Below are 23,103 nucleotides of genomic sequence, written 5' to 3' on the forward strand. Positions count from 1 at the left end.
ACAAAAGAAAACCAGGAAGAAACAGTGCGTTATGTCGGTGGCCTAGTGGTTAGGCTCTCGGACTCGCAACCGTAAGGTCGTGGGTTCGAATCCCGCCAGGGGCCCGACGTTGTGTCCTTGGGAAAGGCACTTTACACGATTTTTCCTCACTTCACCCAGGTGGGAATGGGTACCCGGCTATAGACAGCGAAAGATCTTGTCAGTTTGTTAGTGTTTGAGCGCTTAATCAGCTGCTTGCGCTGTATGCTTCCCTGGAAGCTGAGAATGTTTCGGAGTGTTCTATGGTCTGCTGGGGTAATAATATAGTGTAAAGCGCATAGAGCCTGCTGTTGAGCGGGGATATGCGCTATACAAATGCTATTTATTATTATTATTATGGTGGTCTAATTTCCTTATCAGAAAACTGCCAGAATTTGTTATGTGAATTGCAATAAAAGACGTTAAACTTGGACCATACAATTACATAGTCCTATTTTTATTGGAAAATCAGCCTTTTCAGAATAGGAGAACTAGCTAGTAGGCAAAAAATGTGCATTTCGTTATATATAGGACTGAGGTTTTGGGCCCTTGGGGAGAGTGTTTTTCTGAGCAAATAGAAATTTAACGAGATGATAAGGCCTTCTAAATTTGTTATTTTAAGTTTGTGTGTGAGTTTTCATGAATAGCTAACCCTCCTAATGTCGACGGCAGATTGATCAGATAAATTGTTTTGTTTTGTGCCATCACAGCTGAGTTAATTGGCCGTAATTTGAGTCGCTTTTTTGGTTTGTTTATCCCTTTAAAAAAAAAAATTACCTAACATTTCAACCCCTTCACAAATGAGTTCCACTTCCTATAAAATTACATTCTTCTTCCTAAAAATGTGTAGGTTTTTATTGCCCTTATTGCTTGGATTACCTGTTCTCAAGTTTTTTCCCACATAATATGATGAAATCACACAATTTCCCCTAATGCTGATACTACAGGTTATAATTTGTCAGCGGCACTTGGAGGGTTAAAGTCGTCACAATCACAATGACCATTGTGAAATTGTTTTCCATTGTTGAGAGACTGTTGTGACAACCTGCGTTTACAAAATACAGCATTTCCAGTGTTACCACATATATTTTTCAATGTAATATTATTGTTGACATGTGGGTCACTTTTTTCCCCGGCACATCAGACTCAAGTAGCTTCAAGTGCTGAGATGTAATCAAAATGGTGACCAGACCACAGCTGGTGGGCCATTTCTTGTTACACGGATTATGTTTTTCTTTGCAAATAATCTTTACATTATTACTTACAAGTACAACTGTGTTATCTGGTGAATATAATGTTACTCTGTGTTTTCCTTGTATAGCTGCTGCGTGTGAACACTATCTTTTTGACTTCATAAGTATCTGTCTTCTGTTTATCAAGTTAGATTGAAAGCTGATGCACTGAATATGATGGCATTTTTGTAGAAAGTAAAGGGAGCTGGAGAAAGAAGCAAATCCAGGAGAGTAGGGTTTGTATTGCCCTCCCTAATGAGTGTGTGGAAATGCGGGTTTTGTTTGCAGAGGGCACTGAAATTATATTAGCTTGAGAGAATGGCAAAAGGGAATATATACTTTTTGGCATTGGGTTTACCTGGAATTTGTTTGTATTTGACAGGCATGAAACTGCGCTGATGTCTTTCCTGTGGCCTTTTCTACATGATGCCTTATTATTGGCGGTTTGTGTGAGATTATGTTGTTATGGTTCGAGAGCTGTTCTGATGGGTTTTTTATGCTATTTATTTCTTTTGTTTCATGAGATTGGTTTGCTTGTTTTTTGTTTTTTGTTTTTCTTTTGTTATAGGTGGGGGGGGGGGGGGGGGTTTTTTTTTTTTCTTCTTTTTTTTTTTCTTTTTTTTTTTTTTTTTTCAATTTTTGTGCATGGGGGGGGGGTGTTTGTTGTGATTCACTCATCATATTCATTTCTAGATGTATACTTCGTAAAACTTATTACTTATTGTCTTTAATCACATGTGCATTAAGTAATGAGTGTGTAGTTATCTTGGTTTGATTTTGATTGCATTTCTTGTCAAAGATGGGTTTTTTTTCTTTGAATTGATGTGTGGTACTCTATAAACTACAGAAGGAAATTATGTTTACACACTGCTGGTAGAGATGTTGAAAGCTCATTTCCCCACCAACATTACCTGTGTTTTGTTCACATGATACCCTCACTGTTCTCTCTTATTTGCGGAATAGGTGGCGTCGGTGGCCTAGTGGTTAGGCTCTCGGACTCGCAACTGTACTGTAAGGTCATGGGTTTGAATCCCGTCAGGGGCCCGACGTTGTGTCCTCGGGAAAGGCACTTTACACTTATTTTCCTCACTTCACCCTGGTGGGAATAGGTACCGGTACCCGGCTATAGACAGCGAAAGGGGATATGCACTATACAAAAGCTATTTATTATTATTATTATTAGAGGCGTTCTTGAGTCTTAAGTTCTTTTCAGCGTGCATTTCTTGTTCTGAATTAAACAATTTTAAAAATAATTTTCAAATAAAATGGATTTTGACTCGTGGCCAAAGAAAAACTGGGATGTGAAAGGACTTCACTGATTCATTAATTTTAAAATGTAGTAAAAATTATTCTCATTTGACTTTTAGGGTAGGAGCCTGAGTGGTGGTACGAGTAATTTTCTTGAAATTTAGGTGGGGGTCTTAGAAAAGAGAGTTCTGTGAATGTGAACATATAGAGGTAGCCTCGTTATTGCTTGATCATTGGCTCGTGGTCCTAATATGTTAGTATTATTTGTCACTATACTATTAGGCAATTACAATAGATCCGTGAAATGAGGTGAGTTAACTGGTGGCTTTTAAGGACAAGCGGGCTAACCCAGATTTCGGGTGTTTCCAGAAATCTTGACCTACACCAAAAGTGGGCATTGCCTTACCTATAGTAGAAGTTTGGTTTCATATTTTTTCGGGATTGCCCACTTGTCCTTAAAAGTGAACAACTTGTCCTGGAGCCTGAGCTGGTTTGACCCTGTCTGATGTGATGTAAACTGCTCTTTCATACCATTTTGAAATTTGTTGTGATTTACTTATTTTAATTGTAATAAAAATGTTCTTTTTTTTAAATAGAAAAAAAGGTTGTTAGTATCGTTTCTGTTTTGGATGTTTCCTTTATTGGGTTGGTTTCTTTTTTTTTTTAAATGCAAGAGACAGCAGCAGTTCATACTCCGACACCCTGCACATCAATGGGAGCTGAACATTTTTCATGCTTTGTAAACAAACTCCCCATCGTCTATTAGTGTTCTGTTACTTCAATCAGTTTATGTTCCAGCCTGTGGGTGGTTGGCAGGTGCTCTGGTGTGGTTCTCGCTCTTACTGTCCTATCAAACATCTGTCGTCCCTCTTGTCCTCCTTTTCATTACATATTACTATCTAACAGCACCTCAAATCTTCAGCACTTATATGACCTATTTGTGTTGCAAGTGCTGTAAAACTCTTACTAAATTCTGTTCATCTGCACGTCATAAGTATGGCAGCTTGTCTCTATTATTATGGTACAGAAGAAAAAAGCTGAAGTGTTTATTTTCTTCAATTCGTTTATAACCGGATGTCCAAACTTTAACTTTAATGCTCACCTCTGCAAAACAGAAATTATTTCAGAATTAAATGTCCATTGTCAACTCCAATTGGCCAGAATGACAGACACGTTGTTTTTACCAATTTTACCCCAAATTACATGCACCTTTCTGTCCAGTTCCCCAAATCCATATTTTTATAATATTGGCTAAATTGGTCAGGTTGAAAAAAGACATGATGATGATGATGATGATAGCTTATTAAGTCCTTTCTTAATGAGAATTCAATGCTTGAACTCTAAGGCACTTAACTTAAAGGCGCATTTTTCGAGTGCCATCACATTGCATTGTGTCACCGACAATTTTGGATCTAGAATCGGACTCACTTTAGGCTACAAATCCAAATTTTAAATAACAAATTCCTGTATCAATAATATACCGTTCATTTTCTGAATTCAAACTCTCTATCCCATCCACTATGATCCGCTTCCCAGATTTTTTCCAATGGGCAACTTATTGTAGATCCAGATCCAAAATTGTAGTTATAATATATAGGCCTACTGAAACAGAAACTTACGTGTCTAAATATGACAGTGCAGGTTTAGTGAAAATCCATGAAATTAAGACTGGTTGATAAAGAGTTAATAAATAGGGAATCATTTTCTTATTCTTACAAATGTTTTTGGACCATTATGTCAGAGATACCTGTTGTGAAAAAAAAAAATCTTTTTTTCAGACCCCATGGAAGATAAGTTCTAGTTGCTACACTAGAGAGTAACAAAGAAAAGAAGAAGAGAGATAAGGACGATGGATGTTTGGTAGAAAAGATTAGGAGTAAACTAAGAGACCCACCAACCATCCACCCAACAGAAGCTCGTGCACATAGACTAACTAAAGATGTAAAAATTTGTCAAGTATTTCTTAAATCAAGACTACCATATTTTTGTTTCTTCAAGTCAAGAGGAGCACATGGACACATTAATGGTCATTTTTTAGTGCAAGAAAGAAAACACATAGACAAAAACAACAGAAGGAATGAAGTGAATTAGAACCTGCCAGTACCGTAATATAACATGCACAAAGATTCTAAAATTTAAATAAATGTTTAAGCAGGTGAAAAAAACCTGCATTTAAATTTTAGAAAAAAGCATTGCACCTTCCTGACATCAAACATTCGTGTATGACGCGGTAGAATCAGGCGCTCGTCAATTTTTGTGCATGTGGAGTTATTGGTATCATCCAAGGAGCTTAGAACTAATGGAGCCTCCTCTCTCTCTTCGCGGCACCACGAGCAGTACGTCGCGGTGGCGATCAAATATGGCCGCCGACTGTGGGCTAAATCACAAACTGTGGTGTTTCTTTTTACAGAATCTTATCGGGCTGGGCCACGTTGTGGGGGGGGGGGGGAATGCACGCAAGGAAGAGGGGATGGGGATGGGATGAAAGAGGAGGGGCGGGCCTTGGGAAGGGACGAAGGAGAATGGGAAAAATTAAATAAGAGAGAGAGAGAGAGAGAGAGAGACAGACAGACAGACAGAGAGACAGACGGAGAGAGAGAGAGAGAGAGATTGTGATCAACAGACGGGCTGACAGATAATGACAGGGAGAAAAAAAATAAATTCTGTGTATGATACGGACTGTTCAATTCTTTAAGAGTTTTATGTTATAATCTAGTTTAAAAATCAAAAAGATGTGTAAAATAAGAAGAAAACTTGTACGAGTAACATAAAATTATCAAACATACCAAATTATAAAGATAATCTATCAAGATGCTAAAATATTTAATTATAAGAAATGGATAAAAATATACTTTTAAACTGAAGATATGATTGCATGATTCTAGGCGTGTGCCATAACTAACTTTATGTGTAAGGAATAGCGGACACAAAAGAGGGTCGATGCCAGCTTTATCAGATTGCTAAAAGTATGTCTTGGTCTATAAATAATAATATTATTGATTACAATAATTTTGTTTCCTGGTTTTCTCGAAGTGGAGCGCACAATGATTTCAAATATTTAAAAAGAGATAACAGCACCTTTGGAGGTGTGATCGTATGCATGAGCGTGCATGACCTTTGAAGTTGAAGGGTTGGTTGTTTTTTTGTTCAGTAAAATACATGTATGATATGGAGAGCAGCGATTTAGTCCCTTATTACACTCCAGAGGGGGATAATTTATCTTAGTGATGACTCTCGTCAATGATAGTACATAACAAGATGGGCCACTCAGCCAAAAAAGTGTCCGCAGGAAGTATGCTCTTTGCTTCAGATGGCGCTGCAGTCTGTTTTGAAGCTCTCTTTCGTTTTTCCAGAAGAAGAATAGGAATAGCACCTCCTTGCGTGCGCAGATCGACTGCTGTTCATCAGCAGTTCGGGTACGTTCAGTGCGGAGTTTTAGTTTTTATTTTATTTTAATGACCTCTCGCCAGTATGTCTTGGTCTATAAATAATAATATTATTGATTACAATAATTTTGTTTCCTGGTTTTCCCGAAGTGGAGCGCACAATGATTTCAAATATTTAAAAAAAGAGATAACAGCACCTTTGGAGGTGTGATCGTATGCATGAGCGTGCATGACCTTTGTTCGCAAAGAGTGCGCTTTTGTGAAGAGGGCGCCACCAAATTTTGAGGACACTTTTTTAATTGGCTCAAAGAGAGAGGGGGCCCATAATGTTATCTACTATGATGACTCTCGTGTAGTAAAATTTGTTTTTTGCTATGTTTCGTTTATTTTTTAACAGCAGAATCTTAAGTGAACCGGAATTATTGATTGTGGTATCTTAGGTGAAGACTACAACAATAGAATTAAACAGAGTATAGTTCTATCTAACAAGACTCAAACTCTTATCCACCCCACTTTACCCTCATCTGATATGGTTTGGTGTTTCTTTAACATAGAAAATATTCATCTTTATTGTTGTTGAGTATTGATTTTATATTCTAATGGAGCCTCTAGATATCAACATTTAGACTACAGTAGCATCTAATCTGTACACACAAAGGAAAGCAATATCTTTAATTAAAATGTATAATGTGTATATTATATATAGGCCTACATACATACACTTGAGTATATATATATATATTATGACACACACATAATAATTAAATAAATATATATATACACATAATAATTATATATATTTATGAATAAGAATACTTTTTAAAAATTGAGTATCTCGGTCTTTCTGCTGGGGTGTTGTATCCTTTTCAGCCTGGGTTGGCCTTGGCATGTAGCGCCGGTGCCAGCCTCTTATAAATATTAATGATCTAAATTGTGTTGCTGGGGGCATAAAAACACTTTCTTTCAAATTTTTTTTAAAGGAAAACAACTTAACAGTGAAAACTTCGGCCCACTGCAGCATCATATCGGTTCTTGCACTAAAATACAACACAGGTGCAAGGCATTTTTACAAATTGACTTGCCTAATCTCAAGGACCTCGGAATAAAACCTTCTTTCTTATCAAGATTTCAGTCCGTGAGTCGGGCATTCGCGCAGCGCAGGTAGACCAGTTCCGCCGCGAGAGAGGGCTCCTATCAGGCATGCGGTGCCGCTCACAGAGCATCCTCCATTACTTTTAAGGGAGTGCTTATTTAGGCCACATATGGCCTAAATAAGGTAAGGGAGGGGGTTTAGCTTATTTAGGCCACAGTGGACTGTGGCCTAAATAAGGTAAGGGAGGGGGGTTTAGCTTATTTAGGCCACAGTGGACTCATCTCTACTACAGCTGCCTCTCTCCGCAAGTCCAGGGGTTCCAGGTTCGTGTGGATTTCACAAGCTGCAGTTGGAGTGGATCTCAAAGCTCCGGAGATAAATCGTACAGCTTGGTTTTGAATTTTGTCAAGAGACCTCTGAGTTGGTTTGCTGCAGATTGTCTGTAAAGTTAGGTTATATTCCATGGCAGATCGTACATAGCCAACATATAGCTGTCTGAGTGCATCCTTGTCCGCTCCCCATGAAGTGCTAGCCAGTCGTCTGAGAAGGTTAAGTCTCTTGTTGGCCTTCGTCTTCAGGTTCCAGATATGGTTTTTGCATGAAAACTGTCTGTCCAGCTAGGTAGGTCGGGTTTTCAACTTTTTCTAGTTTGTTTCCTGCAAGTAAGATGGTGAGATTTTGCTTTGCAACTTTGTGGCTTTTATTTATATATAAAAGGGTTGAACAAAAAACAAAAAATTTGATTACAATTGCGAAACTGGTGGGAAAATGCCTGTTTCTCTCATTTTGTTATTTTGACGAGCGCCTGATTTCCACACGATGCCTCACATTGATTAAATTCAAGGATGTTCCACAACATTTCAAAACAGCAAAAGATGCATTTCCCAAGAAGAGTAAATTTAGACCCACCTTAACTTCTACATTTTAAATATTCTTACAACTGACAGCTTTCGGTCATACATTCAAACAAAAAAGAACTTTAAAAACTTGAGACAAATGAAATTATTACATTTCTTTTATTTACATGTTAAATTCACAAATTTTTTTAGCTGTTTACGTAAACAATTATGTTCTCTCTTCTCTTGACTATACCTTCTGAGCACAGAAGGAAGCTTTTTTTTTTTTTTTTGCGACAAGGCCAGTGCAACTACCTGGACGCTGATTCCTAAATATGGTATGTGTTTTTTTGATACACTAAGAAATGTGTGGGGCACACATGGTTCAATCCGAAAATGCTTGCTAGCGCAGAGATAAAGGTCCTCTGCAAGACAAAACTTTCAGTTTGAATTTTAACTAAAAGAATGTCATACACCCCAAATTAAAAAAAAAAAAAAAATTACACATGGACAATTACAAACACCCAACATAATCATATTCAAAGAAAATCCCAAGAAACAAAACATTAAGCTTGTCAAAACAGTAGCCTTACTTAAACGATTAAACAATAAAACTTAAATGAAAACATTCCATTCTCCCACATCCCAATCGCATACCTTGCATGAATATTTGTGTTTGTACAAGATGTGATGCATATATATTATGTACGTGAACAAAAGCCAGAACATCTGGGAGAAACAGATAAAAGAGAGAGCTTAAACTACTTAAAGCCTGACAAAAGACAAGTAGACACCAACAAGGCCATTCCCATTTCTCAATTTCCAGGTCATGTATGTTGTATGTACGTACTAGTATCATGTATGTATGTACATTGTTATATGTATTATAATTGTATGTACATGTAAAATACTATAAGTGGCAGTGGAAGAGTAACAAGTTGCAGAACATTTGACTGAGGAGATTGAGATGACGGAATGGCACTTGGCGAAGAAAAAGATGAGTGGTGTATGCTGCCTGAGTAGTGAATTGGGACACAATTCCATCTGGGGGGCCGGGGGGGTTAATTTTAAGATAATCATACTCTTGGAGACATTGGTCAGAGCTAAAGTGAAAACTGCAGTAAATTGACATGCTCCCACTTCACAACTGACCTTTAGCCCACTGGGACAATTCATGCACCAAAATATCCAGAGCTTTCATGACCAGTGTTGAATGAACAGCACAAGACAGAATGTCCAGATTTCAGATTTTTGCATGGGGGGGGGGGGAACCAGCCTGAAGTCAAGTTGCAATGAGAAACCTGCTGCACTGTGCTACGTACATGAAATATAAGCAGTTGGTTGACAAAAACTGAAGAGGAGCAGACGATATGTTCTTACAACTCCCAGTCCCTTAGAGATAGGGTGTTGCTGAAGGACCAAAGGTGTCAGTCACTCAAAATTGTTTTATTTCAGGCCTGAGGTGGGTTTACACAATAATAATATAGTGCATACAGAAAACTATTCACATATTCATTGCTTGACAGGGGATAAGACAGATAGAGAAAGACGGAGGTGAAATGTTTTGCACACATACATACATAAACTCAAGTATGGGTCAAGACAAAAGAACCACAAGAGATCTGAAAGGGGCTTATATCATTGCAACGCTTCTCAGCATTGGAATCGTCCACCCAAAACAAAACAGGAAGAATTAAAAGAGGTTGGATGTCATTCCCCAAATTGGGGTTATTCAGCAGGTTGACATCCCAATAACCAGCCACATGTGTCCATTAGTGCTGCAGTGACATGGAGGTAATGATAAGTTGGTGGGAAGGAGGAGAGCGATCTCGTCATTGATGAAACAGTTGCTTTGAATGGGAAGGATCATTATGAAATACAGTAGTCTATGCCTCAGTGCATGGTGTTCCCGGGGGCAGCTTACGTGTACTTTTTACCAGAGAGAGCGGTTTTTTTTCTTTTCTAGTAAAGATTTTACAGCGCTTGCAACTGCATAAGGTCATATGAGCGCCAGAAGATTAGACGTGTTACAAGAGAGTAACAAACATAAAAAAGAAGGAGGGGGAGATAATGACGATAGATGTTTGATAGGAAAGAAGGAGCAAACCACACCAGAGCACCCGCCAACCACTCCCTGAGAGTGTTTACATGAACCTGAGTAAAAAGGGAAAGCTATGCAACCATCATATTTTTGTTTAGTTTTAGTAAGTGTTTTACAGCACGTGCAACACAATATGGTCATATAAGTGCCGAAGATTAGAGTTTAGTTTTAGAAGAGGTTTTACAGCGCTTGAGACTGCATAAAGTCATATGAACGCCAGAAGATTAGAGGTGTTACAAGAGAGTAACAAACACAAAAAAGAAGGAGGGGAGATAAAGACAACAGATGTTTGATAGTATAGGAAAGAAGAAGCAAACCACACCAGAGCACCCGCCAACCATCACATTTAAATTGTTAGGCCAGTAGACCTATCTAGTGTTCTTTAGCATTTTTATGTGTGTTGTGCATCATAAACATGACAGTCAGAAAGCAATAAATAAGAAACCTCCCCTCAAAGACACATTTTGAGTGACCAATTAAAAGACATTTCAGTCACTCAAACATATCGCTTGCCCCACTGACAGTACGGCGTGAAAACGCTGTCCTTCACTTTCATCAGAAGGTAGAGGGAAAGAAATATAAGCAAGTTCAGTAGGTGAAAGAAATCCACAAAGATGCTTCCATTCAGACTCTTAGGCTACTGTAAAACACTGGAGTGTAAATCCCAACTCCAAGAGCCCACAGATTGATCTGCACAGTGCAGTGCTCGTATTTTGAAACTGACACAATAAAACATGACGGAATTGACACACAAAGTGCAAAAACAAATTATGCATATATTTTAATTTGCATTGATATCCTGCAATGTTCTGATTCATAGTAGTTATTCAATAATTTTAATAACAACAGAGTGCTCAATTATTCCGTTGTCAACTGTACAATCAAGACCTTCGTCTCTACTCTTGATGTTGTTGTTGTAGTTGTTGTGGCTGAATTGCAAGGCAGCATGAGAACATTCAACCCGAAGCAGCGGCACTACAGGACATAAAAAGTACAGGTACAGGAAACGAGAACAGAAGTAGCAAACCACATGAGCGTATCCGCCAGTCATGCACGTTCGACCTTACTTTTACAGTTCGAGCTTGGTATGCCCAAGTAAAAGCAAAAACAGTAGATAGTTTATACACAAACAGTTCGTCGCCTCAGAACTATATTGTCCAAAGTGTACTTTAAGTGTAGAGTGCACTTTGGACAAAACAGTTCCGAGGCAATGAGTTATAACGTGTTTCTACTACAACTCTAGAATATGAACAACATACGATTAACCCTATCCGTATGTCGTCTTTTACTATCGTATCCATATGATATGGGGAACTCTGTGCCACCACTTTCCAAAGAGGAAATTTACTCGTTAATCCGATCCGTACACTTTGCATGGCAGTCTGTCAAAATGATTTTTTGAGAAAAACTGAACGTTTCAAAGAGATCTTTGCATTAGAAGTATTTTAAAATGTGAAGAATACAACCCCGGGGGTACAAAATGACCCCAGGGCGTCCGGATAGGGTTAAGAAATTCCAAAACAATATAAGGATCAACTGAAGTGTATCAGAGGTGCACATGATCTTTGATGAGATTTGTCACCAAAAAAACCCAACTTATATGTACAGTTTAGAGTTTTGTCTCAACACTAGTACACTACAGACAATAATAGTTTAATAAAAATCCTTGCAAGTGAATTAAAAGTAAAATATATGTCATTCAAACTCATCTGGACTGCACCATTTGGTTTGCACCAGTCTTAACGAGAGCAAAGCATTTCATGGAGCAATATTAAAGTTGTTGTTGTTGTTGTTAGCGATCCAGTAGCATCTGAGCATTAACTCTTCTGCATGTTGCCATTCAGTAATAGTTGCATGTTTGTTCTAATTGTTTTCTTGAGGAGTAGAGGCAATTAGATGTGTGGGGTAGCTTGGGAAGAAAACATCCCCTTAAATCAGTTAGTTTTCTACAGAAGAACAGATGATGTTCCACTGTCTCTGAGGGGTAGTCACATAGTGGGCAGGCAGCAGACTGCTTTACTCCAATTCGGTTGAGATGTTAAAGCCAAACAAAACAGTTTTAATTTCATACTACAAATAACTGCCAGCTCTACGCTCTGTGTGGCAAAAGCAAAGCGAGTGATTATTCTTTTCTCTTCCCTAGACAACACACTCAAGTCTCTTGGTCACTACGTCATCTCCACAAAGGCTTGGCCAGTCTCCTGGTGACGTACAACCGCACATAGTGGCACAACCGTCATAATGTGAACCTTCTCTCATCTTCTAACTCAGTCTCTTCCCCCCCCCTCACAGCACATCACTATTGCTGCTGCGGCGATACACAGTGTCCCATCTACCTTTTCCTCTCTAGTTCTGCAGTCTTTCCTCCCAGCAGTAGCATAGCGTTCGTCAACCTCTTTCCGCCCATATCATCCCTTGTGGGTTGTTCAGAATTGACCACAGCGTCATCAACACTTAAGATAAAGTTGTACTTGGATTAAATACAAAAAACACACTATACCAGATTGAAAAAAAAAACCCCAAACAACCCAAATAAACCATAACTTAGATTCCAGTTCCAATGGGTCATAAATGTTGGAGTATGGCCCACTTTGTTGTACAGAGAAAAGCAATAGAAACAAAAACAACACTTAACAAACAGAGCGCCTAAACACAGAATAAACAGCAAAGTTAGTTTTAGTTTTAGTAGAAGTTTTACAGCGCTCGCAACTGCATAAGGTAATATGAGCACCAGAAGATCAGCGGTGTTACAAGAGAGTAACAAACATAAAAAACAAGAAGGGGAGAAAAGAACGATAGATGTTTGATAGGAAAGAAGAAGCAAACCATATCAGAGCACCCGCCATCCACCCACTAACGGCAAAGTCTGGGGCCACAACAGGCGGACAATCTAATTTGTCCTCTGAGCAATAAGAAACTAAGGACCCGTCACCACTGACTTCTAGGACAAACTTCATGTGTTTGTGTGTGTGTGCGTGTGTAGCCGGGTGTGAGCCGTTGACCAGGGGTGCTACCTAGATGCGAGATTTCTGGAACTTACTGGAATGTCAGGGAATGAAAAACACACTGACATGTTTTGTAGAAAGAAGGCCATACATCTGCAACAGAAAAAGACAAAACTTTAGACTTTTCTGCAGTTCCAGAAATTCATGGGGAAAGGCAACACCGCTGGTTTGTGATGAATCAATGCACAGATAGGGTGAGCCCATTTTTTTCAGTTGATCTGAACCTGGGCAGTCTGAAAGTACTGCTGAAGAAATCCCTGTGCCTCTTTGTCCATGCCTGAAGATATCAGTGGCTGAATCTGAAATGTAGAAAGAAAGAAATGACCCTTTTTGAAGTAACAAAACTATCTTAAAACAAAATCCCTTTTCACATCATGAACCGTCTTCATGAAGGATTTTCAATTTGAGGCAAATGTAAATTCCAAGCTCTTTAGTGAGCTAAAAACTAAAACAAAAAATCGGTGGAATTTCAAGATAAAAATAAGAACATAGCTGCTTTTTTAAACGACCAATCTTAATTCAAAGGTTGTTGTTGTTATCGATCCAGTAATTCAAAGGTTTACACACAAACGTCCAAGAAACATTGCTCTTTTTTCCATTAAATTTATTTTATTTTTATTCTCAATTATAGCCAATCAAGTAAATATTAACACAACTTTTATAGAAAAAGTACAGAGAAATAGAACTTTGTAACTATCACTAAGATCTTTCTATTCACTGGGTAATAAGTCAAAGGATGTGCTGACTTATTTTGGTTGATTGAGTAGGTGCTTTACAGCACTATCGACTCAGTTTTGGTCATGTAAGCGCCAACAAGTTTTAATATAAAAAATCTATCATCATGTTAAAAGGAAGGACTTGTGAAATGGACAATTTGTAGCCAATCCAAGAAAAACAAGTTCCCTTACCACACCAGGATAACCCGTTGACAACTTCTCCAAATGCTTGACTAAGTTGAGCTTGGGGTCTTCACCAAAACCCTTAAGGGGGTCATGCTCAGCTTTGCCAGCAAATGCCAGCTGAGAATAAGCCGCTTGATAGCCTGAAATTACAGAACATTTTTTTAAGCCCGCATTAAGATAATTTTTGGAGGAAGACAGCACTGCAACCCAGCAGAGGGATGGAGATACTCATCTGAAGAAACTGTCTTTACAATAGGAGTAGGTACCAGAAACTAAACTTTCAATGTAGCTGTATGCCAAATTTATCTGTTCTATATGAAAGGTCTATGTCTCCTGAGAATTTTAATACCATTCTTTAACCTCTCAGTCGATTTTACAGAAAATGGTAGCTGTTTTAAATAAGGTCAAATTTGTTTAAGTCGCTAACTGTAGGCAGAGTAAACAAGGCCTTCCGAGCGCATGGTTTTCCGTGAAATTGGGGTAATTCAGATCGCTGCTACTTGGCTCTTTCGCTATCAAACACCAAATGCTGTACACCTTGTAAAAGTTCAGCTTTTCCTTGTTACAATAGTGTGAGTTGTTCATATGTCCGATTATTACGAGCTGGAGAATCGACGTGGAAAGGGAAGCCCCTCGCGGTTGGAACGTGTGGTCGGCCGGTTCAAAAAGTGACATGCGCGCAATCAAATGCTTCGCGGAAAGATTCATGATTAAATACCGTCTTTTCATTGGCGGAGAACTGTTGAGCTTTGGACGGGCTTTCCCGCGATATATTTTTGGTTTAAATAGAAAGCCTTTAAAAATGCCGTCAAAGTTTTCAAAGATCATTTTTTACACAAAATATGTAAAATACCGGCTCAAAAAAGAAATCAATAGAAAGATCAGTTGACAGACAGGAAAAGAGTACCAAGTGCACCAAACATCTCCACATTAACAGAGTACAATCACAATAACATAAATATTGAGTCTAATTTTTTTCAAGACTGTGAGATCAGTGTAAATCAGTATTTTATTGCGCAAACACGATGACCTGTCGTCATTTCGACAAAAACACTCGAGCGTTGTCTCAGCTGGCGCCGCACTGGCCCCCGCGGCGAGCAAGTCGGCTCTCTATACTGTAGTGTACTGAGCGCTCCCTGCGTGGGGGGGGGGGGGTTGCTTTCCGAGCTTCGCGGAAGGATTGATGAAAAAAAATTCCAAGCTGATTACTTTATTCTAATAGAAAATGAACTGATCTTTCTAATGATTACTTTTTTGAGCCGGTATTTTATATTTCGTGTAAAAAAATGATCTTTCAAAACTTTGACTGTATTTTTAAAGGCTTTCTATTAAAACGCCAAAGGTCAAATATATACCCACGGGAAAGCCCTTTCAAAGCTCTACAGTACTTTGCCAATAAAAAGACGATACTTAATCACCAATCTTTCCGCGAAGCATTTGAATGCACGCGTGTCAATTTTTGAACCGGCCGACCGCAAGGGGCTTCATTTTCCACTGCGATTCTCCAGCTCCTAATAATCGGACATATAAACAACTTACACCATTGTAATGAGGAAAAGCTGAACTTTTACAAGGGGTACAGCATTTGGTGTTAGATAGCGAAAGAGCCAAGTAACAGCGATCCAAATTACCCCGATTTCACCAAAACCACGCACTCGGAAGGTAGCGAGTGCCCGTGAGGCCGTGTTTACGCTACCTAATAGGAGAATTCAACTCACATCTTTAGCGAATAAGGCTTAAAATCAATAACACTAAGTATCCCAGAAGCTGGAAACCGGCTAGAGTGAGTTTTCAATAAGAACAGTGAACATCTATTAATTGGTAGGCCTGAATAGGAGAAAGTATAATATGATTAACACAATGATGGTCCTTTTGTGTATGTGTGTGTGTGCGCGCGCGCGCTTGCAGGGGTGAGAGGGAGGATACAGCATCACAGCAGACAAAACAAGAAAGAAAAAAAAAAGACATTAGACAATCCACTCCCCCATTTTTTATTTCCAAATAAGACACTACAGAAATCTAACTACTGGTCAATTGGTCAACCTTTTACAATCCTACCTGGTGTGTCCTCGACCTCAATAAAGTGCTCATCGTCGGGGACAGACTCGTCTTCTGGCAGCTCAAACAGACCAATCAAGGCTTGGAGCAGACGGGGCCTGGTTGAAAGAGATAAATCTGGGTTGTTGGCAGTAGTTTTGGTGTGGAATGCTACTACCAAGTATCTACCATCCTTATATCTCCTCCTCCTCTTTTTTGTTTGCATGTTATTTTCTAGTAACATTTCTAATCTTCAGCAATTATACGACCTATTTGTGTTGCAAAAGCCATAAAACTTTAAACATTTACTAAAAATGAAAGACATTAATAACATAATTAATGAACAAAACAACTAATAGAAAACTAAGCATAACACCCCCTCCCCCCCAAATCCTATATGACCTGTGCACCTGTATTGTGATGACAGCCATCCGATTTACACTACTGCATACTGAAGAGTGCATTTCGAGCGCGGAAGAGAAAAGGAAATGCATGCCGAGGCATTCAGTCAGGTTTGTAGAAGTAAGCAAATGTCACACACACCAGGCTTAACCCTATCCGTACGTCATGTTTTACTATCGTATCCATGCGACCTGGGGAATTCTGTGCCACCACTTTCCAAAGAGGAAATTTACTCATTAATCCGATCAGTACACTTTGCATATTAGTCTGTCAAAATGATTTTTTGAGAAATACTGAAATTTTCAAAGAGATCTTCGTATTAGATAAAAAGTAGTCTTCCGCGGGTACAAAATGACCCCAGGGCGTACGGATAGGGTTAAGTGGAGTCAAGGCCACAGCCCCCCCCCCCCTTTTGACTTGTGGCTAATCACACAAATATTGATTAAATTAATTTCAAAGACAAATTCAGGCCCCACTATTCTCACTACCATTAAGGGAATCTGCTATTGAAATATGTGACTCCTAAAAACTCAAGGCTTCACATGGGCATGGCAAACATCTTCATCAGATGTATGACCACACAAGATTACATAAGAAGCCAAAATCTGACATTCAACGCATGAAGAGAAAGTTGTCAACGTTCAAAATCGACTTAAATATACAAACATAACTCCTTATCTTTGCCAAACCACTCCTAAGGGACTGCAGTCCAAACTGTGGTGGCGCTGGCAGCAGATCAGGTACATCCACTCACAACCACATCGATGGTACATAAGTTTCGGAACGAAAACCGGTATTTTTAACCAGGAGTTTGTTCATTACATGAAAACCATGGAAGTTAATTTATTTTGATTTACTGACCAATTCAGTGATGTGTATGTCATTTTAAGGTTTCGTACTGAGGGCTTCAGCATAGTGGGGGGAAAACCCCTGCTGGAAAAAAGAGTGAAAGTCTTTAAAGAGCAGAAAGACAAAAACAAAAAACTTAGCCTACCAGAGAGCAGCATAGTCCCCTTGTACCATAGCCGGGGCTTCCGTGAGAATATTAGCTACTCCGTACGCACAGATCCTTTTAGAGGTTTGGCCGGAGACTTTCTGAAGATCCTGCAGGTACAGACGCTCTACCACCATTCCAAACATTCTGAAAACCAAGGAAACAGCAAATACCATTCCGATGAAATCCCACTGCTTACTTTAAAAGCACAACTGTTCTAGAAAGAGGATGCCTATGGAAAAAAAATTTGGAAAATTCTTTACTTGAACAAAATGAATGCCCAGGCAAAAAGAAGTTTTGATACAAATACAAGAAGACATAATGAATCATGCACACTATGTCACTGTTAAGAATTAAATACCAGACACATTGTTCTACTTTATTCCTAATGAAATGAAGCTTTCTTTTTCGCTGAAGCTATGATTTCAAGAGCGAAGGCAGGAAGGATTACAAGACATAAATGAATGCCATTTGGCATTGCACATCTCCATCTCCAGGGAAGTTGATAAGCCATAAAAGAAATACAACTCATTTTTGGAATCTTGGAGCTAAAATATGTTATTAACATCATTTCCATCCAACTGGCAGGCTACTATCTGTTCAAAAGTTGTTCATGGGTGTGACTTCCTTTTCAATTTGCAAACATTTATCTGAGATTACTAGGACTACAACAACAAAAAACTGCCCATCATCTTACTTGGGCTGGATCCCGTCAACTGTTTCTATGAGAGAAGTTGCACTGAACTTGATGGCATAGAGGCTGAAGAACACCAGCAAGCCTGAAAGAAAAACAAAATATTTTTTTGAAAGTTGCTAGTGAGGGGGGGGGTGTCTTTATAACTGACTTATCCGATTTTCAACAACACTAACAGAACTATGGGAGAAACCTACATCCAGGAAAAAATTGGCCCTGGATTTCTTAAAATTGGACACACTGAATTATTCATGAACAGCTTCCATAACCCAGGTTCAGAACTTCTAGATTCAACAACAACAGCAAAAAGAAAACAATTTGAGCATTACCTCTCACAAGGGATAGAGTAATTGATTTAAAAGTAGTTCTACCGCAAGTGCTGACTTACAAGGTGAGAAAAAGCAAACTGTGCTTGGTTACTTGCTTTCTTGAAAAGCATTACATTCGACGTTACATTCACAAATAGTTTGTTGGAAGCACATTTCATGCTTTTGAAAACACTCCATGTCCATGAAACAAGAAAAAGCCATAAGTTGTCATAAACCAGGAATAGACAAGGGGAAAACTAACACTGAAAAGACATAGAAGGTGCAGACACCATATCAGAGCATCAATTAATCACTTGCATGAGGGCGCTGCGAACAAAATTCATCATATTGGCCCGAAGCTATGGTACTCACTCTTGATGTACTTGGTTGTTTTGGAGTTGCTCAGTCGTTGAAACAGTAGCACAAAAATCTGTTTCAGATACTGAGACACAATATTCCTGCAAGAAGAAAAAAAGTGAATATTTCAAAGTCTACCACCTTTTTTACTTTTTTTGGGGTTTTTTTTTGGAGTGAAGAGAAGCACATCCACACAATTATGGTCATTAAGTGCTGGGAAAAGAACCAACAGGCGGACACAACCGAAAAAAGAGCAGTAAAGACGGAGGACCTGTCAGGGACACCCTCCAACCACCCGCAGGCGACCACCACACATCTGCATCATGCATCAAGTATTTTATGGCACTTGCAATACAATAGGGTCAAAAAGTTCCGAAGATTAGAGGCGTTACAAAAGAGTTAAAAAATACAAAAATGAAAGAGAGATAAAGACTATAGATGGACGATAGGAAAGAAGGAGCAAACCATACAAGAGCATTTGCCATCCGCTACCGCAAGGGAAGCATAGAGACGCAACAAAAGGTTACTTAGTACAAGGGAATGATCAACACAGACATACAGGAACAACGGAGGGACAGAAAAAAAGTAGACATGCTTTTTATAACCAAGGCAACCACTGAAAATATCCCTGTCACAGGTACTGTTTTTTTCTGGTTATTGACATATATATTTGTTGTTCCATATTATCCTTCTTCGCCCAGAACAGAGATAGGCGGAGAAGAGCTCTACTTGGCCATCTACACTCAATACCAAAGTGAAAAAGGTGACTGACTACACTACAGTCAAACCTGTGTAAGACGGCCACCCATTGTCAAAGAAAAAAGTGGCCGTATAAGACAGGTGGCAGGACTAACCAAGATGAAGAAAACAAACCATTCCCATCTGAGGTCCCAATTGAAAGTAGCCGCATTGTTATTGTTTTTGTTGTTGTTGCTGGTTTGTATTTTGTTTGTAATTTTTATTTTGTTGCTGATTTTGCGCAAGGGTGACAATAAAACTAAAATGGTATGGGCATGTCACAAGATCCACAGGACTTGCCAAAACAATCCTGCAAGGAACCGTACAAGGAAAGAGAAAGAGAGGAAGGCAGAGAAGGAGATGGGAGGACAACATTACAGAGTGGACAGGAAAGACGATGGGTGACAATCTGAGGAGAGCAGAGGACAAAAATAGATGGCGAAAGCTGGTTTTCCAATGCAGTGGTGCCTCAACGGTTGCCCCAACCACGGGATAGAAGAAGAAGAAGACAATAAAACAAAATGTATCAGACGAGGAAGACCCAGTGTCTTGTTAGAACAAACACATGGGTCGCCACCACTCGGAGAACGAGCAACGCTTCTGTAGCAAGTTCATGTAGACGTCCTTTGTTACTTTGCTACAGACTGGGTACACAGTGACCACTCATCTCACTTATGATTTGTGTAGGAGTACTGGCCGGGGCTTACAGTTTATGAGGGATCACACGCTTGCCTCACCAGCAGCTGAAAATTTGTACCTATTGGTCAACAGTGGGAGGGGCCTACGCAACATGATCGGTTGGAGGGACTACCTAACAACAATGACAGGGTATTGAATTATGATGGCTCGCCCACCACGTCAGGGGCCAATGCACAATTTATGACAAAACGTAATGGAGGCACTAAGGTGGCCGTCAAAGACAGGTGTTATTGCTTAGTGTTATAGGGGTTGTGTGTTAAAATATTGTGGCCGCGGCCGCGTTGTACTGGTGCCCGTTTTACACAGTGAAATTATTTAGAAAAACGCAAGGAAGGAAATGGAAAGTGGCCGTTTGTACAGGTGGCCGTCTTATAGAGGTGGCCGTCAGGGCAGGTTTGACTGTATTTAAAATTTTTTTAAAAAATAGTAGAATGTTTTACGGCGCACGCAACTGCATAAGGTCATATGAGCGCCAAGGGGTGGGTGTCAACAGAGAAGTCTTTACAGGGAATCAGACTTAGACTGCTCACCTCTCTAGCTTCAACAGCACAAGGTCTGCTTCGACTATCAAGGCACCCCAAAATAGCAGGTCACAAGAGAGTGACAAACATACAAAAGAAGTAGAGGAAAATGACAATAGTAAGGATCAGGAAAGAAAAAGCAGCAGTTCCCTGTTGTAGATCAGGCAGTTATGAGCGTGACATGAGTCAGCCCATTTATAATTCTACTATGCTTGAACGAGAAATGTCCCCCCTTTGGGAATGGCCTAAAGACACTTCAGTCAGTGGCACTGCCCCGGGAGGTTGACTATACTATCCTCTAGAGCTTTTCCTAAAACCCAGCGGTTGACAGTCAGTTATTTTTGTTGCTTTTCCTCTCTTATGTACCAGTCATCTGCAAAAAGGGATGAACAGGGAACAACTTATTAATAGCTGAGCGACCAGCCATCCTGTGGTGGACGAATCGGTCAAGACCATGGCTGTCTGCAATGAGTTAATTGTATTGGACCATAGAGTCAAAGTCTGTACGCTAACTTGACGATGACAACAGTAACACCACCACAATGCATGATATGGTTTCAAGGTAAGAGAAACACTGCAGAACAAAATTATTTATGGGTCTGTTTTTGTTTGTTTTAGTAAGGTTTTAACTCGCTCGCAACTGCATATGGTCAGCCAGATGAGCGCCAAGAGGTGGATGTCAACAGAAGTCCAAACGGGGAATCAGGATTACTCTGCACTTCTCTAGCCTCAACAGCACTAAGTCTGCTTCGACTATCAAGGCTCCCCGGAAATGGCAGTTCACAAGAGAGTGACAAACATACAAAAGAAGTAGAGGTTAATGACAATAGTAAGGATGAGGAAAGATAAAGAAGCAGTTCCCCCTATACTGTTGTTTTGGCACAGTATGAGCTTGACATTGATAAATCAGCCCATTTACAATTCTACTGAATAAGAAATGAAGAGCTGTGGGAAAGGACAGGACAAAAGGATATAGAAGTAGAAATAGTTCTAAGAAAGTGGCAATGGATGGGACATACCTTAAGAAAGCCCAGCGGAAACATCACCAGACAGTCACTGCAGTGGAACCCACAGTGAACACGAGGCAGGGATAGGCCACGGGAAACAAGGAGATACGTGGAATGGGACATGAAAGAGATGAGGCTCACTTGAAACGAGCTTGGAAGGATGGCCCAGGACAGATATAAATGGAAGGAGCTTGTGTGTAGCCTATATCCCGCTAGGGGAGAAAGGCATTGATGATGATGACAATTCTACTGTGCACATAAGAACATGTTAATATCGCCCCTTTGGGAGTGGGTTTGTTTTTTGCTTCTTTTTTAATGTAGGTGTTTTTGCGCCTCCATCAGCACAACTTAAATCGATTAGAAGGGCCACCCACTTCCAACCCTGCCTATCAGGGGTCCACTTGGACTGAGAGGGATAAAACATTCCAGGAGAAAGAACAAGTTACTCGATATAAAAATTCTCTCCACTTGGGAATCAAACCCAGGTCTCCAGCGTGCAGCAGCAAAGCACTTAACAGCTACATCAAAGATGCCGGTGGTCATTTAGTGCTTAGAAAAAAATAAAATTGAAACAGAAAGGGACAGGAGAAAAAAAAGAAGATGTAAGATCTACCTCTAAACAAGCACATCGGCAACCCTTAGGCCATTCGTGTAAAAAAAATATCGACAGCACAAAACCCTACAAACCTGGGCATGAATTCAATGATGTAGTTCAGCAGATAAAATCCTTCATGGTCATGGGTTTTGGATGCAATCAGCTTTTGGAAGATACCCAACAGGCCATTCTGTAATGAAGAAAAGGGACACAAAAATTAAAGCAACTTATGAAATAGACTTGGTGTTTGTGGTAGCTTGGGAGTGGAGATAAGTTCATCTGACCTGCTGCCATATGCAACCACTAGGAAGACGTGTTTAAAGCACTGTTCAGGACTTAGCCATCTAAATAAAATTTTAAAGACTTCACAACTTCTAGCTAGTATAAAACATACTTTAATTGTGACAAATCTTTGTGTTTGTTTGAATAAAGAGAAGCACATCGACAATAATTATCACTTCGTGCTGAGACAAAGTATGACAAACAGACCGAAACAAGAGAGGGAAAGTACCGAAAAAGAACCTACTAATGGCGCCCTCCAACCACCTGCTCAAATCTTTCATTTAACACATAACTGTTGAAGAGACTTGACGGAATGTTGAGATGTGAACTAAGTCTAAGTACAGACAAATTTAAGTTTACTTATAATCGCCTTATATACACATGAGCGCATTAACAATAAAACAACATTAGTTTAACTGGACTGCCTTGCACACAGGCATCAAGTAAGTCTCTACACTGTACTGTATTAAACAATACAGTTAGCCTGCAAGCGCTCGGCATTCTCCCAGTTATCCGGCCCACTATCCATACCTCCCATCCATACCTCAATCTGTCAGATAAATTTTTGCAATTTTCTGCTCAATTAGGACCCTTGTTGTGCTATCCAGGTTTCGTCCCTTCTTTGTCACTACAACTAGGTCAATTTTA

The 23,103-nt window shown here is 39.6% G+C and overlaps 1 protein-coding gene across 3 annotated transcripts in view; it reads right to left on the reverse strand.

The window, feature by feature from the left end:
• Nucleotides 1-12,694: 12,694 nt before the first annotated feature.
• The window catches only part of LOC101860506 (exportin-2), a 49,047-nt gene continuing 38,638 nt past the window's right edge, over nucleotides 12,695-23,103 (reverse strand). For all 3 annotated transcript variants that reach the window (XM_005101763.3, XM_035970636.1, XM_005101762.3), the window contains exons 21-27: nucleotides 22,266-22,363; nucleotides 18,629-18,714; nucleotides 17,952-18,033; nucleotides 17,255-17,401; nucleotides 15,880-15,977; nucleotides 13,828-13,961; nucleotides 12,695-13,218 (exon numbers count right to left, since the gene is read on the reverse strand). In XM_005101763.3, the coding sequence (XP_005101820.1) occupies nucleotides 13,129-13,218; nucleotides 13,828-13,961; nucleotides 15,880-15,977; nucleotides 17,255-17,401; nucleotides 17,952-18,033; nucleotides 18,629-18,714; nucleotides 22,266-22,363 (735 nt within the window). In that variant the 3' untranslated portion in view covers nucleotides 12,695-13,128. The remainder of the gene's footprint in view (nucleotides 13,219-13,827; nucleotides 13,962-15,879; nucleotides 15,978-17,254; nucleotides 17,402-17,951; nucleotides 18,034-18,628; nucleotides 18,715-22,265; nucleotides 22,364-23,103) is intronic.

Source organism: Aplysia californica, unplaced genomic scaffold (assembly GCF_000002075.1).
Source record: "Aplysia californica isolate F4 #8 unplaced genomic scaffold, AplCal3.0 scaffold00298, whole genome shotgun sequence".
In the NCBI taxonomy this organism is placed as follows: domain Eukaryota; kingdom Metazoa; phylum Mollusca; class Gastropoda; order Aplysiida; family Aplysiidae; genus Aplysia; species Aplysia californica.